General features: G+C 37.4%; 1 protein-coding gene across 1 annotated transcript; it reads right to left on the minus strand.

Annotated features, from left to right (window-relative positions):
- Positions 1-67: 67 nt before the first annotated feature.
- Positions 68-5,406, minus strand: LOC145775366 (diisopropyl-fluorophosphatase-like). Its single transcript, XM_082586652.1, has 5 exons — positions 5,271-5,406; positions 1,818-2,022; positions 1,366-1,503; positions 509-713; positions 68-341 (listed from the first exon to the last, which is right to left on the minus strand). Exons 1-5 carry the CDS (start codon positions 5,393-5,395, stop codon positions 73-75), a joined length of 942 nt encoding a protein of 313 aa, XP_082442778.1. The 5' UTR covers positions 5,396-5,406; the 3' UTR covers positions 68-72.
- Between the last annotated feature and the right edge of the window lie 9,509 nt (positions 5,407-14,915).

Genomic DNA, 14,915 nt, shown 5'->3' on the forward strand with positions numbered 1-14,915 from the left:
TCATATAAAATTATGTCGGAAATTGTAGTGTTTGATAGAGCTGAAGAAAATGCCAGATCAAGCTTCATTATGTTATTTCTCACAGTACATTGGCATGCCTTTGTTTTCCCACTCAAATTTCCAAACACCATCTTGATCATGTTCTGTAACAAAGCAAGTGTTCGTTCCCGGCTTAAAATGAACATTGCTTGGCGTTTCAAACGGACATTTGATCCGCGCTATAGGCTCCATGCTGCCCTCTGATGGGTAAATTTCTATATGACCACCTCCGTGGTTGGCAACTAACAATTGTCCTTTGTCATCAAAGTCCATTCCGTCTGGTCCTCCTAGACATTCTTTGTCTAAAATTATGACAAGACTTGAAAACTTTCATGTAAGATGGATCATGTAGCGCACTCTTAGATAGAAATCATTTTCTTTAATTTGCAACCATTTAGGCCTACGCTTTTGTCAGCAGACAACGTAAACAGCAGCCACAACACCTATTTAGGTTTTTTTTTTAATTTACCTTTTGGGACATTTGCCCAAGTTCTTCGATTTGTTACTTTTCCTGGGCCTATAATGTCGAATGCCGTGATCTTTCGCGTCATTGTTTCAGCTACAAGTAGCAAGTTTTCTTTTACTGCTATTCCGTTGCAAAATGCAAACTGATCTTCAGCCATGACAGGCACAGTTTTTCCACGTGGTAAGCAGTATAGGCGACCAACCGAGTCCTTCACAACACAGCATTTTACATTAAGATTGTGCAGTCATCGAATATTTTCATCTTTTATCAAATGCATCCGACACACTCCCAGCAATCGTCTGACGTTTTGAGCGAGACTTTTAACATTACATTTCGTTTGTGCAAGCATTGTTATAAAAAATGATTGCAAGCAATGCAGCTAGAACATATTATAGAAGCCTAATCATGTTTCACTTTGCGCCCACTGCGATTTGCAGCAACATACATTACACTGCGATTACAGATGTCACACAACAGGCAGCAGCAAAAACACATATGTGTCGTGGACACAGGTGCGTGCTTTGAAGTGGTGTCGAACAGACGTCCTTTTGAGCATCGCGGAGAAGTTTCGCCACTCGGCTACACAGCCGACAAGAACAGTGGCTTTCAATCTTTTTTTGCAGACACAAACCCCTTTCAAAGCGTTGTCAACTCTGCAGACAAACACAACTTCTAAAAGTGCCCATGGGGAAAATTTTTGCGCTGTTACTTTGTTATATAAGTTTTTGCTTGTATTTGAGAATTTAATCATTAATCAATTTATAAAACCCATGTAGATTTAATCACAAACCTCCAAGGGGTCCGCAGGTTAAAAAACGGTGACCTGGAGTCTGTTGCATGACGTTTTTATGGTTGCTTACTTTAAAAAGCTTCGAACGGTCTTCTGGTACCGGTGCAATTAAACTTCCAGGACCGGTGAACCATAGGTTTCCGTCGTCATCGAACACTAAATCATTTGCTCCTTGTAAAGGGTTTCCATCAGTGTCCACTTGACTAATCTATCAAAAATGTCAGAATACATGTTACAATGAATTTACATAGGAAAATCCAACAGGCTTTCGCAGTAGCCTATGTGGTGGCTTAGACGTATAGGCTACATCGAAATTTATTGCTGAACAGAATAATTCCACGAAGCTTAAACGAGTTAAAGATATTGTTCAAATCACGAACTTTGATCGCTTTAATGCACACAGAAGAGAATATTTCCAGATGTAAGAACTATTGAAGCTAATGGGACTACTGTATATGCCATAGCCTAAGTTTAAAACCTAAGTAGAGAAAAAAAAATGTATCAATTTTCACAAGCTCAAACCTGTACACCTTCTTCTTTGTGCCATTTTAACAAACCCAATCTCATATCAGCGATCCATATCGCACCATCTTTGTCGCACTGACAACCGGCCGGTCTGCCACCGTAGCCGTTAAATTGTGGAACGTAAGCCTCTTTAATCGTTCCCGAGCTGGTGTTAACTGCATAAAGCCTTCCTGCTATGTTGTCGACAAATTCGTTTTTGTTTCTGTGTGCAAGAAAAGAGGAGATGTTTCCCACGGTGTCATCATCCGACTGGTGATGCTTAAAGTGGGCTATTATTTCATTAATTCAACTCTTAACGTGCTTTTAGTTAATATATTAGTGTTTATTTGCTTTCAGCGGGAAATGATCATACTAGATTGAAATTGATTTTTGGTTATGGTAAGTTACATTTATGTTTGAACCAATTTAGTGAACACAAATGGATTTCTATTTCTGTTTGTTAGGCTAAGCAACACAGATGTGTGCTAATTTTCCGTGCCAAAACGAATTTTGAAATAGCCGACAACATTTTTTGGCATTTGAGAAATAAACCAAAAGGGTTTATAAGATGTGTGAGAAATGTGGTAACAGCTGCACAAACGATTGGTTGATAGTGAGTGTCACGATTCGTTCTATCTCTTACCAGGAAAAAGACTTGGGAAAGATTAATGACGTAGTTTATTGGGATATCACCGTAAAGCAGTCAAATAAACGGTCGAATAGTTTTACTTGTGAGATGACAAGTGAAAATTCTCGAAGAACTTTAACGAATGATTCAGCACTTCCAACAGATAATCAAAATAACTGTGAGCAGCACTATATTTCAACACCTTTTTCAATGTACTGTTTTTCACGACTTCTCAAACAACTCTAATCTCAATCACAACTTCTAATAGCACCAACTCTCATCTACTTGTATTCAATAATTTCCACTTCAATCCAACTCTCAATCTCAATAATCAATTACGCATATTACGCCACTATTTATAGCCGATTTGTTTTGGCCAGTAACTTCCAGGAGATACAATAATGTACCGGTATATGTCATAAGAATTTATTGTTCTGGTTAAGTTTTACTATCTGTAAACATCTTTGTGACGTCATAACAACCTACTACCTGACAAATTGCTCGATTTAGTCGAATAACCTTCCATCTATTTCTATAGTCTTGCACGTATATGCAGATTCTTCTAGAACAGTGGTTCTTAACCGGGGGGGGGGGGCGCGCCCCCCCAGGGAGGCGTGAAGAATCTCTCAGGAGGCCGCGAGCTCTACAACAATTTTAATTTTTTTAATTACTCTTATGTCCTAGGACCTATGCTGTTCGTCATATTTTGTATTTTATCTTATTTTATATTGTATTCAGTAATTCTTGCTTTATTAGTTAGATCAGAACTTCACAAAACAATTTTGCGCTGAACTCCTTCAGATTTATCAAATTTTCTCGACACTGTTTCATTTTTACTTTTTTGTTTAAATTGCTTTTTTACAGCTTTATTTACTTAATGCTTAAGCTTCAAGGGAAAAACATTAACACCATTAAGCATCATGACATCATTTGAACTTTTATAGCCAAACTCGACCTCTGGAAGAGTCGAATTGAACAAGGAAATCCAGCGAGCTTCAGTAACTTGGATTCTGCTCTCAAAGATGGTAACTTTGAGTCTGAGTTGAAGAAACAAATAGAAACCCACCTTAATGAATTGAAAGCGGAGTTCATCAAATACTTTCCAGATCTGGATGAGAAGCGTGAAACCTGGAAGCAGTGCCGGTCTTTGGGGTGTGCAAACCGTGCGATCGCACAGGGCCCGCAAATTAGGGGGCCCGCAATTTACTCAGAAACTGCAGTAATTTTGTCATTTCCAATGGAAAAATTCAACAAGTGAGTTCAACAAATAAGGAATTAGCAACAAGAAAACATAGAGACTCAACGGGTGCAACCTATTTCGTACCCTGAAAAGATCAAGAAAAAAAAACAACGCTGATCGGAGTTGCCGCAAACATTTCAAAAATTCTCGATCTTTTCAGGGGACGAAATAGGTCAAAATTTTTTTTTATTACACGACTTCAGGGTACGAAATCGGAGTAGCCTACGAATTTTTCAGGGGACGAAATAGGTTGCATCCATACTCAAGATAGAGACATAGCTTTATTTCCGAAAAATGCCAAAGAAAGCATGATCTTATCCTTTTGCTATAGGCCTGCCACCGGACAGTACCATTTTACAGTAATATTTATACCAAAATTTTTGTTGAACATGCTCTCAGAATGCCCCAAATTCAAAGTAATTTTTCAAAATTTTCTAGGGGGCCCCCCAGACCCCCACTGCTAGGTGTCGCCTTCGGCGATCACGCCGTCAGACTTCACCCGCCGACCGTCAAACCACCCCCTCCCCTTTCAAAATGCCTAGCTACGCTACTGGATTGGATCATTGTCATTGGGGCCCGCAAATCATATTCCGCACAGGGCCCGAAATACCCTAAGACCGGCACTGCCTGGAAGTTCATCAGAAACTTTCAATGCGGAGTAGTTGATATTTTCGAAGAAGGACAAGAGGAGTTTCTTGAGATGAAGTTCAACTCCACAGCTAAAGAAGATTTCAAAAAACTGGAACTTGGGGCGTTCTGGGCCAATTACCTTCCTGTTTACCATCTTATCGCAACTAGGACTCTTCGAATTCTAACAATGTTTGGATCCACGTATCTTTGTGAAGCTGCATTTTCTGCTCTCGTTGCTATTAAGATAGTTGAAGAAGACTTACGTTGTTCACTCTCTGGAGTTAAACCTCGCATTAAAAAATCTAGTCGCTAAGACGCAGTGTCAAGTATCTCACTGATGTGTACAATAAACAGACAAAAATGCATTTTTTTTTGGTATGATACTTATTTCAAATCTAGGAGGGCGCAAGGCACATGACCATTATTGAAGGAGGGCTTGATAGAAAAAAGGTTAAGAACCACTGTTCTAGAAGTACTGTACATTACTGTAAATAATAAGAACTTCCCAATCAAAAGTCACTATAGGACAGTAACCGATAATAACATTTCGTAAGAATTACACAATTAAAACAGTACGCTTGGTCAAGACACATAATGTAGCCTACCGTTTTATCTACTGATTGACGTGATTGTGACAGTGAGAAACTTTTTCTGCATTTTCCACAGTCTGAGAAAGCCTGTTTGCAAACTTAACCTTGGCAGTTTCGCATGACCTACTTAAAGGTTTTGAATCCAGTGAGGCAAGGCCAGTCACAAAGATTGACAGAGCAAAGGTTCCACTTTGTTGGAAACATTTCAAAATATTTCTTTTGCTGATAGCCGTGGTGCTCTCAGACTTAAGTTCTAAATGAATATTAGACTACATTGAAAATGTGGGGAAGTTACAACGATTTCTTTATTCTAGACACTGTGACAAAAAATGCAATTCTATGTCCTGCAATCAGTTCAAAACGCTCAGTTGTTTAATGTTTACCTGTTAGCAAAAGGTTCCTCCATAGGCGCAACGGCATAAAATTGCCCATTGGTGTTGAAAACTGGACCTTCTGAACCAGATAAACCACTTGCGACTTGAACGAATTGTGGGTTTAAAACTTTCATTTTTTAAAGCTATAGCTGCAACCAAAAAGCTATTGAGAAAACAGAGTAGCAAAACCTTAATCCTAGCAGGTTCCAAACGTGTAGAGACTTCAAATCACTGATACGGGACCGATCACAGATGGTTGACAGTAGGCTATGCAGTTCATTGTAGGCCTATTGTTGCTTGAAAAAGTGAAAAATATCCTGTCTACTAAATGCCGCTAAATGGAGACCTGTCCCGGGACGTAGCCACAAGGAGGCTTGGAACTGAGTGCAATCATTTCCCTAAAATTTTATCTTTGCCCTCTAAAACGTATATTTTTAATATTATTGCAACGTGTTTTTACTAACATTGTATTACACATCGAACGGCGTTTCATAAATTCTTGGTTGCATTCAGTAGCCATATTTTTAAACAAACTGTTTCTTTCAAACAAAATACTTGTCTCTCCAACAGTTGCTTTCCCCCGTAAAATTTTCTCTCTAGCTACGTCACTGGAACTGTTCATAAAGTATCCTATATTGCTTAGCTGATTATAAGGTTTAAACGTCGAAGTTTGCATGTGAGCCAAGCCAACATATTATAGCCAATGGCTCAACTTGTCGCTTATCTTGATTGTCCTTGAAATGCGTCTCTCAACTGCATGCGACAAAAGCTGAACCGTTGTCGCCTGTGCTGTTTCAAGTTTTTACTTGTAAGGTTGGGTGGTCACAGTCTCACAGATCATTGATTGAGCTATTGGAGCTGACAACTTGATTATTGTTAAGATGCGACAAAAGTTGTTGCTGTAGCAGACTATAATAAACATTACAAAGTACAAGTTTTGTAACCTCCACTGCAATGTTTTGAGTTTAACGAACTTTCCATAAACTCAAATCAATATTCGTTGTTGCTGCTGCTGTCTGTCACTGCATAACATCGCATAGGATAAACGAGCAAGTTTCAGTAGCAATCACCATTTCCTGTGGTAGCAGTTGTGATTGTGAGCTATATAGAATTAATATCACATGCTTTTTTCTTGAATGTAAAGCTTTGGACGCAGGTCTATTGTTGCTTCTGTTGCCATAATAATTAAAATATTAAGACGAAAATAAAAAACAAAAAGCAAACTTAGGACATCGCGTCAATGTCTGAGCTCCAACATAATTTGTTAAAAATCTTAACAGCCTAATTACTCTGTGCACTGCTAATAGACTATAAGATTTAAGAATATGCCTTCGGCAAAAATTAACTTCCACTTACAGCAAAGGTAGATTTTTTATCAATAAACAATAAATCAGCTTGAAAAGTTAATTATTGATAGGCCAATGGAGTAAGTTTTATATGCGTCAAGCAAATGTTTCCTTAATCTTTTATTTGGTTTACAGCACGGTCAGCACGCTCTTCTAATTTATTTATTACTTATTTGCTTCAGATTTGAGTATGTTACACATTCGCGTGGAAATAGGCATGAAAACAAGAAAAATAAACTAAGTGTTGCAAGAGAACATAGCTTGACGATGACACTATGCTTTACCACTACTGTGCGTCTCAATCTTCCATATAATTCAATGTCATCAAAGGCCGCATCGGTTAGAGCTGGATAATAGAATCTTCCTTGTAGCCTACAACAATTTACAAGCAACAGCATAAAATTTCGATTGTAAATGAAAATCTGCATTTAGCAGGTAGGCTACAAATTAGGGTATTTTCCGAGTCTGAGCAGGGTAACAAAAAATTCTATAGGCTACATTTTTCTCATTAAAACATCAACTATTAGTAGCCAACATTGCAACGAACCGAGTGCATAGGTGCTCACACTTTCAAATCTATATAAACCAAATAGCCTACACGTTCGCATCCAGTGCTGTTTTCGAGGGTATACGGCGGCATACGCAGTATACTCTCTACTTTTACGAGTAACTAATAGTATGCCCTCTGGTTTTCCAAAAATAAATAATTTTGTATCTCTCGTCCAATTTTGATGTTGATAATTCATGTTATGGTAGAATAAAGATTAGTATTTTGCAAGTTGTGCATTATTTATCATTTTGGCAAATCTGACAGTATAGGCTACCCTGTGCTTTTTTACGAACACAGCACTGTGTTCATATCCCTTGTTGTAAGCAAGTTTACAAGCTTTTTTCCCGTTTAGTAGAGACATTGTTCCCCAGGTTTAATTAATAAAGAAGCATGCAATGAGCGCGAAATAATCTACGGCTCGTTTTAGTTTGACAAACGGAGACACGCTATTAGTGGCCAGAGGTGGGCAATAGCGCGCTGCTTTTGGTAGCGATAGCGGTCATGGCGCCACATTTTTGTTGGAGTAACGGCTGTAGTGACGACATTACTTTTTTCCCAATGTAGCGGTAGACTCTAGAGGAGAGGCGCTACATTTGTTTCAGTCTAACTTTCGTTACTCGCTACTTTCCAATGTGGAAAAAATAAATTTAAGACCCAGATCGAACGAAGATAGAAAATGCCATACTCGAGTTTCACCTTTGTTTGGGATCATCAATGTTGCATGCCGTGTGTCTTGAGTGGAATTCGCACTTTCAACTTTGATAGGAATTGTGAACGTCTCCGACTTCAGTGGAAATCGAACCTCCATCGAGATTGTACAACGATGTCCATTGTCCAGCATGTTCTTATAACCACTCGGCCACGTCTCAAGACAATGAAACTGTTGTTCAGTTGCAGTCTTATTCCGTTCGATGCAAGGAAGAAACTAATTGCAATAATACTAATGCCAAGACTGCTAAAACATATTACATAGCCTACCGTATAGGCCTACTATCTTTAATCACTGGTTACATCGGCTTGAAAAAACCCTATTTTGATTATAGGTATAGGCTACTGCTCAGAGCATTCTACTCAGTTCAGTTCAGTTTATTTTTTTGTTTTGTTGGCGAAAAAGAAAGACACAAAAAGCAAAAACACAAATAATTCGCACAACAAGGATGGCAACGAAAGACCAAAAGGTCACCAAAGTCAGCTGCCATCCAAACATTTAAACAAAAGACCCAAAATTAAGAACATTAACACATACGGTATATAATATATAGCACAATACCAGCACTTTAATTTGTAAAAATTAACAATGGAATTAACAATACATTAACAATGGAATAACACAGGGCAACATAAAAAAAAAACATTGTGTAGAGAAATAAGCGGATGATACGTTTCAGGAGTGATCATTGCCCAAATTCTTTAATAAACATTTATATTTAAATTTAAAAACATTGTAAGACTTTTCTTTTATTTCTTTTGGTACTTGATTCCATAGTTTCACTCCATTAAAACATAGCATCTTCTTACCAGAGTTTGACGTTGTAGAAAGCAAATATAAATCATTTTTTTGGTTCTGACGGGTTTTATGATGGTGAATTTCATTTACAAAAATAAAGCATGCCAGCAAAGGCCCGGGGCAGCATTTTGTGCACATATTTGTACATAAATTTTGCAGTTTCTAATTTAATAATATCGTCAATTCTGAGCACATTAAATTGGTGATAAAGAACAGTTGTATTTGTTGACCTCGGCAAAAATAAGCAGGATCGAATGAACTTGTTTTGTAACACTTGTAGTGGAGCAAGCAATGTAGAGTTTGCTCTTCCCCAATTTATAATCGAGTATTGGATCTTGGATTGAAACAAAGCATAATATAAAGCCCGTAATACTGTTAAAGGGGCAATGTATCTCAGCTTAAATGCTATGCCGCAGACCTTTGCAAGCTGCTTTCTAAGATTAATAATATGACTATCCCATGGCAATCGCTCATCCAAAGTGACACCTAGATAGTTTATACATTTCTTCGTTTCGATGGATCGGCCACTGATGGACAGACTAAAATTTTCTGCTGCACTTTTTTTGTTGCAGAGGATCATATAAGTAGTTTTACTATAATTTAATGAAAGTTTATTGGATTTCATCCACACATCAATTTTTTCTATTTCTCTATTGACATTTTTTTGGAGAGATGACAGGCATTTATCTGACATATGAAAGTTTGAGTCATCAGCAAAAAGTGTAGTTGAAAAATAAGATGCATTTGGAAGATCATTCACATAAAGAAGAAAAAGCAAGGGACCAAGGATTGACCCCTGTGGGACACCACATTTAACAACATTGAAATTAGGATTCTTACCGTTACTTTTTGTACTTTGCATTCTATTTGTTAGATATGATGTTAAAACGTGTAAAAACTTGCCTCGAAAGCCATAATGGTGAAGTTTTTTTAAAAGTATGCCATGATCAACTGTATCGAAAGCGTTACTTAAGTCAACAAAAACCGAGCATGTGTATTTATGATCATTCAAGTTAGAAAGTAAATCATCATAAATTTTTGTCAATGCTAAGCTTGTTGAATCATTTTCACGAAAACCATGTTGAGCTGGGGTTAAAATATTATATTTGTCAATAAAATTCATCATCCGTTTATATAGAATTTTTTCGAAAATTTTGGCAAAAGTTGGCAATAAAGAAATTGGTCGCAAATCTGTAAAGTGTAAAGGTGAACTAACTTTTGGTACAGGTATTATCAGACTCTTTTTGAGTACATCAGGAAAGATTTCTTGCAAGACACATTTATTCAGTACTTTTGTTAAAAAAGAGCATATAATTACATTAGCCATTTGATAAATTTAGAAGGTATTTCAAAAATGCCTGAAGCTTTATTTGCTTTGAGGCTCCTTAGCCTATAGCATCAGATACTTCTATCTCATTTATATCAGGAAAGCCAAAAGAAGAACATTTTCTGTTTAACATGAATGATTCAAAATTTACATTTGAATTTAGAATTTTAGCTGCCATTGAAGTTCCAATATTTGTGAAGTAATTATTTAATAAATTAATGAATTCAATAGAATCTGTTTTATAGCTTTTATCATTTAAAGTCATAGTTGAAGGAAGCTTTTTATTATTCGAATTTCTTTTCCCCTCTATCATCTCATGAATGATCTTCCATGTTTTCTTGGAGTCACTTTTTGTTTCTTCAAACTTTTTTTATAATGTTGATTTTTCAGTGATTGTTTCAAATGTTTCAGCTTATTGCAATATGCTTTGTATTTCCTGTTTGCTGATTCATTTTTATTTTTTATCCAATATCTAAATAGTCTGTTTTTTGTTTTAATAGATTTATGAATGCCTTTTGTTATCCATGGTCTGTTAGAGAGCTTAATTTCAGTTCTCGACATGTTTCTAAGTGGTGCATGTTTATCTAGTGTTACTTGAAATCGTATAATAAAAGAGTGCATCAAGTTATCTGCATCATCACAATCAGTATTTACTTCATTCAAATTAGACTCTAAATCGCATAAGAAGCTGTCAAGACAAAAGTTTTTTAAGCTTCGAATTTTTTTAGTGAGTGAATTACACACTACATTTTTATTTTTAACTTATAAGAAAACAGGTAAATGATCAGAGATGTCATGTAAGCAAATGCCATAGGCATTTTGGTTACAAGTTATGTTTGTGCAGATGTGATCTAGTAGGCTTGGATTAGATTCTCCACAAAATCTAGTTGCACTTGTTATCAATGACTGGCAGCCTGCAGCTAAAACAATACATTGAGTACAGTTAGTAGGCTACGGCATATAACAAATGAGCGACGCAATCGAGATACAAAACATCTGGCAATTAACACCCCCCAGAACTTGTTTTAGACACACAGAAAGACACTGATAAATTTTGTAAAAACAAATGAACGAAGAATTTTTAAGTTACATTCAGACTTTTTGCCGATTGTGTCATTTCACGATCGGTCCTAACTCCTAGAACCTGCGATTTTGACTTAAAGTGCCCCTGACAGGTTGGACCCAAGTATAGTAACTTTTCTAAGCATTTTCTAGCGCAGAATTATGCTTAACGAACATTTTAATCTTAACCTCGAAGCTCGACTGGTAAGGGCGAAATTTATACAAAACGACAGTTCCACAGCGCCACCACAGGCGAAACTCCATATTTCACTGCTCTGCGACGACTTTGGTGGTATTACGTCATCGTGGTTGGGCGTCGTTAGCGACGAATAAAACAAATGCTTTCTAGATGTAATTGGTGGATCACAGTTTGGTCGGAGTTGGTACAAGCGGTTGCTTTTTTCGAATATTTATTCTTTTTTGCAGTTTAATAAAACTGTACTGGATACGTTCCTACAAAACCTAAAATATACTTGAAGTGAAAAATGAAGAAATCGTACGAATCATCATTCATATTTATTTCATCATCACTATTCATAAATAAATAAAAGTTCTCTCTCTCTCTCATAATGTGCCTTCAGTTGGCCATTGAAAACCGGTGTAATAGCCATCTGGACTTTAAAATTGTTTCGGATTTGCCAAACAATGCATGACGGCAGCACAATCCGATTGTTGCTTCCGAGAGTAGGCTACCACCTTGTAGTATCCACTCCAATAGGCCTACATGCCTGTAAGCGACTAATTACCGATACTGTCTGCAAGGAAATAAAATCACTTTGTTTAGTGTGCATTCTTTAGCGTTTAGGGTATTTTTAGCCTAATGTAGCATCCTTACTCTTTCGATAGGTCTCCGTTTTCTCCTTTCGGTTTATTGCTTTTTCTCCAGTTTTTCCTGCTCCCCATAAAAAAAGTCCTCAGAACTGCAGGATGTAAGTGTGCCTCAAAATGGGTCAAATTGGTAACACAGCTAGATGGGTCTTTCTTCAAAAGTGCTTTCGTCTGTGGCACTTCATGGCAACATACACATTCATTGGGCTGGGACATAGACTCGCACTTGTGGCAAACGCACCACCTACAGTTCCCAGCACGCCACTCATTGCTGAGAAGATCCAAATCGGGTTTGTGGTGTTAACAAAATCATCTCCATTGAAGTAAAGAGAACATATACGACTAGTTTTGTATGGTCCATCCCACTTTCGAACACTTGAAGAAAACTTTGACTATTTTCTTTTCAGCACCTTGTTTTGTTTGAAAGCATGAAAATATAGCACACGTCTTTGTCAGTGACTCTGTCACATAAACAGCAATTTCCAGGCATTACCTCAACCATAAATTAAGGGTACTGTCTGTGAGATACTGCTGTTACACTGCAAATGGCTATAGCCAGATTAGGACAAACAAAAAAATTATCCAAATTGTAGCCCTACAAGAGTTTAGAAAAACTGCAATTTCAATTGAATTGAGATGCTGTTTGATAAAAATAAACTCAATCTATTTGATCTAAACCTGATAGTAATAATAAGTTGACTTTTTCATTTCGGTAATTCTCCTTTTGCACATGCTTTAGACCAATAGAGCCCCACACATTGACGTTTTGGAGCAGTCGTACCATACCTTACCAACTCACCACAGAGAAAGAATGTATCCTTCCCATCCACGGTGACGTCACAGCGGTGTTGCCGTTTTTATTTTCGTAATTGACTGATTGCCAGATTTGCCGAAAATGAACGAAAGTTTGCAAGCGTGTAACTTAGTAGCCTGTTGATATTTTTTACGATTTGCTGGTCAGGGAAGTTTGTTAGTGTCATCTCTTTGGTATCTTAGGTAAATTTAGCAAATTTATTTTCCTGTCAGAGGCACTTTAAATGTAATTATTATGTCAAGAGAAACAATTATATTTAGGGTTAGATGGCTAGTTTATGTCTTTTCAATTAATTCAAGGTCATATCTTAAACGTTTTCTTCGCCGCCGGATCATCTCTGTCAACGCTTTTGGCTGCCAATATCAAATATCTTTATACCGCTTCGCGAGCATTGACTTAATGTTAAACAAGTCTTAGGCTATGTTATAAACCTTTGAAATACATTTCGACAAGAATGCGAAAGGGCCAGTATCATTTCATTTATAAACTCTAACCAAATGGCCTACTGGTTTCGCTGATTAAAAATTTTCATTCCAAATGATGATCAACAATACGCAGCTCAAGCTATGAAATGTCGAGCTTATGTAGCAATATTTTTATTTCAAATAGCCAAAATACTGTACCATCTAAATATGAGTATGGTTTGGCCTCTAAACATAGGTGAGCCTCCTAACCGTGGGGTTTAGAAGTGCAAATACGGCCTTATATGATGTAAGCTATTGAATACGGCACGGTACCGAGCTTCTGTAACAGTGTTTTCATCACTTTTTCACTTCAAATAGCCTTCTTATTCTTGTTTCTGTTTTAAAGAGCGGGAAAACCCAAATTAACTTTGCGAGTTTTTGTTTCAGCGTGATGTCATTGTGTACAACAGGGGTGTCCAAACTTTTTGGCCAAAGGGCCACATGTAGTTTACGAATGCTTGCGCGGACCACTTGAGTATTTACTGCTAATTTGTAATCTTAAAAATGACTGTCTGATAATTTTTAATTAAAACCCTCACACCCAAATTCTAATCTGAGAAATGTGTTTGTACATTTATGGGTTATATAAGAAGAGTGAAGTTGGTTTTAAAGTGGTTTAAGGTTTTTAGTTGAAAGCAAGCCAGCAGCAAAACGTAAAAAATGTCAAATTGGCAATTGACCCTTCTGATGTTGCCGGAACAGCGGAGTTGCGCGTCCCGTAATGTATTGTCCGGCTGTCCCTAGGTTCATCCACGAAAAACTTGCTCGCACAAGTAAGTGCTGCCGAATAATGATGTCACGAAAACTGCCAATCTATGAATCCTCTGATCTTTTTCTTAAGAAACAACTTTTTTTGTAAAATTCTAGCAATAGAAAGTTTTGAACTTCTCTCGCTAAAAGCAAGAAATATTGCTGATTGACTGACTCTTGAAGCACCAGTACTATTGTGTAGAAAAGGGTGGACGTAACAATGTGGAAAATGTGATGCGTAACAATGTGCATTGTGATGCAATAAAATTAACTTGAACAGTTGCGCACCCCATGCACTAGGGATTATAGAGTAATAGAGAAAGAAAGCAAACAATAAATGCTAATTTATCGGAATGTAAGTGCCCATAAATTACGTTGGCGATTGAGTTGATTATATAATATATGTCATTTTGAAAAATATCACGCGAGCCACTCAGAACCTTCTCGCCGGCCACATGTGGCCCGCGGGCCACGGGTTGGACGCCCCTGGTGTACAACATGCGTTTTAGCAAAAAAAAAATCCAGATTTTGTTGCCCTCGTCTCGCCAGGGCCGCTTTTGTTTGATACCCGTCTGCGAGGTCTCGCGCACATCAAGCTGTGATTCTGTTCGCTGTGACGTCACAAGGTAGGCTACATATGGTTGTGGCCAAAAGTTTAAGACCAGACTTGATTTATGACGATTTTTGCATTACTTCAAAATACTGCATCAGATATTGTTTATCTGATGCAGTATTTTGAAGTTCCGGTGTTGCTTGTTCTTTTTTTTATGACGTAGGTTTTTCAGAAAAAAGTTTTCTAGCGTCACTGAACAAGCGCTGCAGGGACTGCAAATAGAACAGACCCTGGTCAGGGATTCCAACTTTGGTTCTCGTAAATCTTTAGAGTAAGCGTGTGGAAGCTATCGGTGATTAAGTGAAGGGATCGTAGGTTACTTTACTTGATCTGTGTTTTGAGAAGTCACTGAGACAGACTAGTTTTGATGTGAAGTAAAGCCAATTACTGTAA

Source organism: Aplidium turbinatum, chromosome 8, assembly GCF_918807975.1.
Source record: "Aplidium turbinatum chromosome 8, kaAplTurb1.1, whole genome shotgun sequence".
NCBI lineage: Eukaryota > Metazoa > Chordata > Ascidiacea > Aplousobranchia > Polyclinidae > Aplidium > Aplidium turbinatum.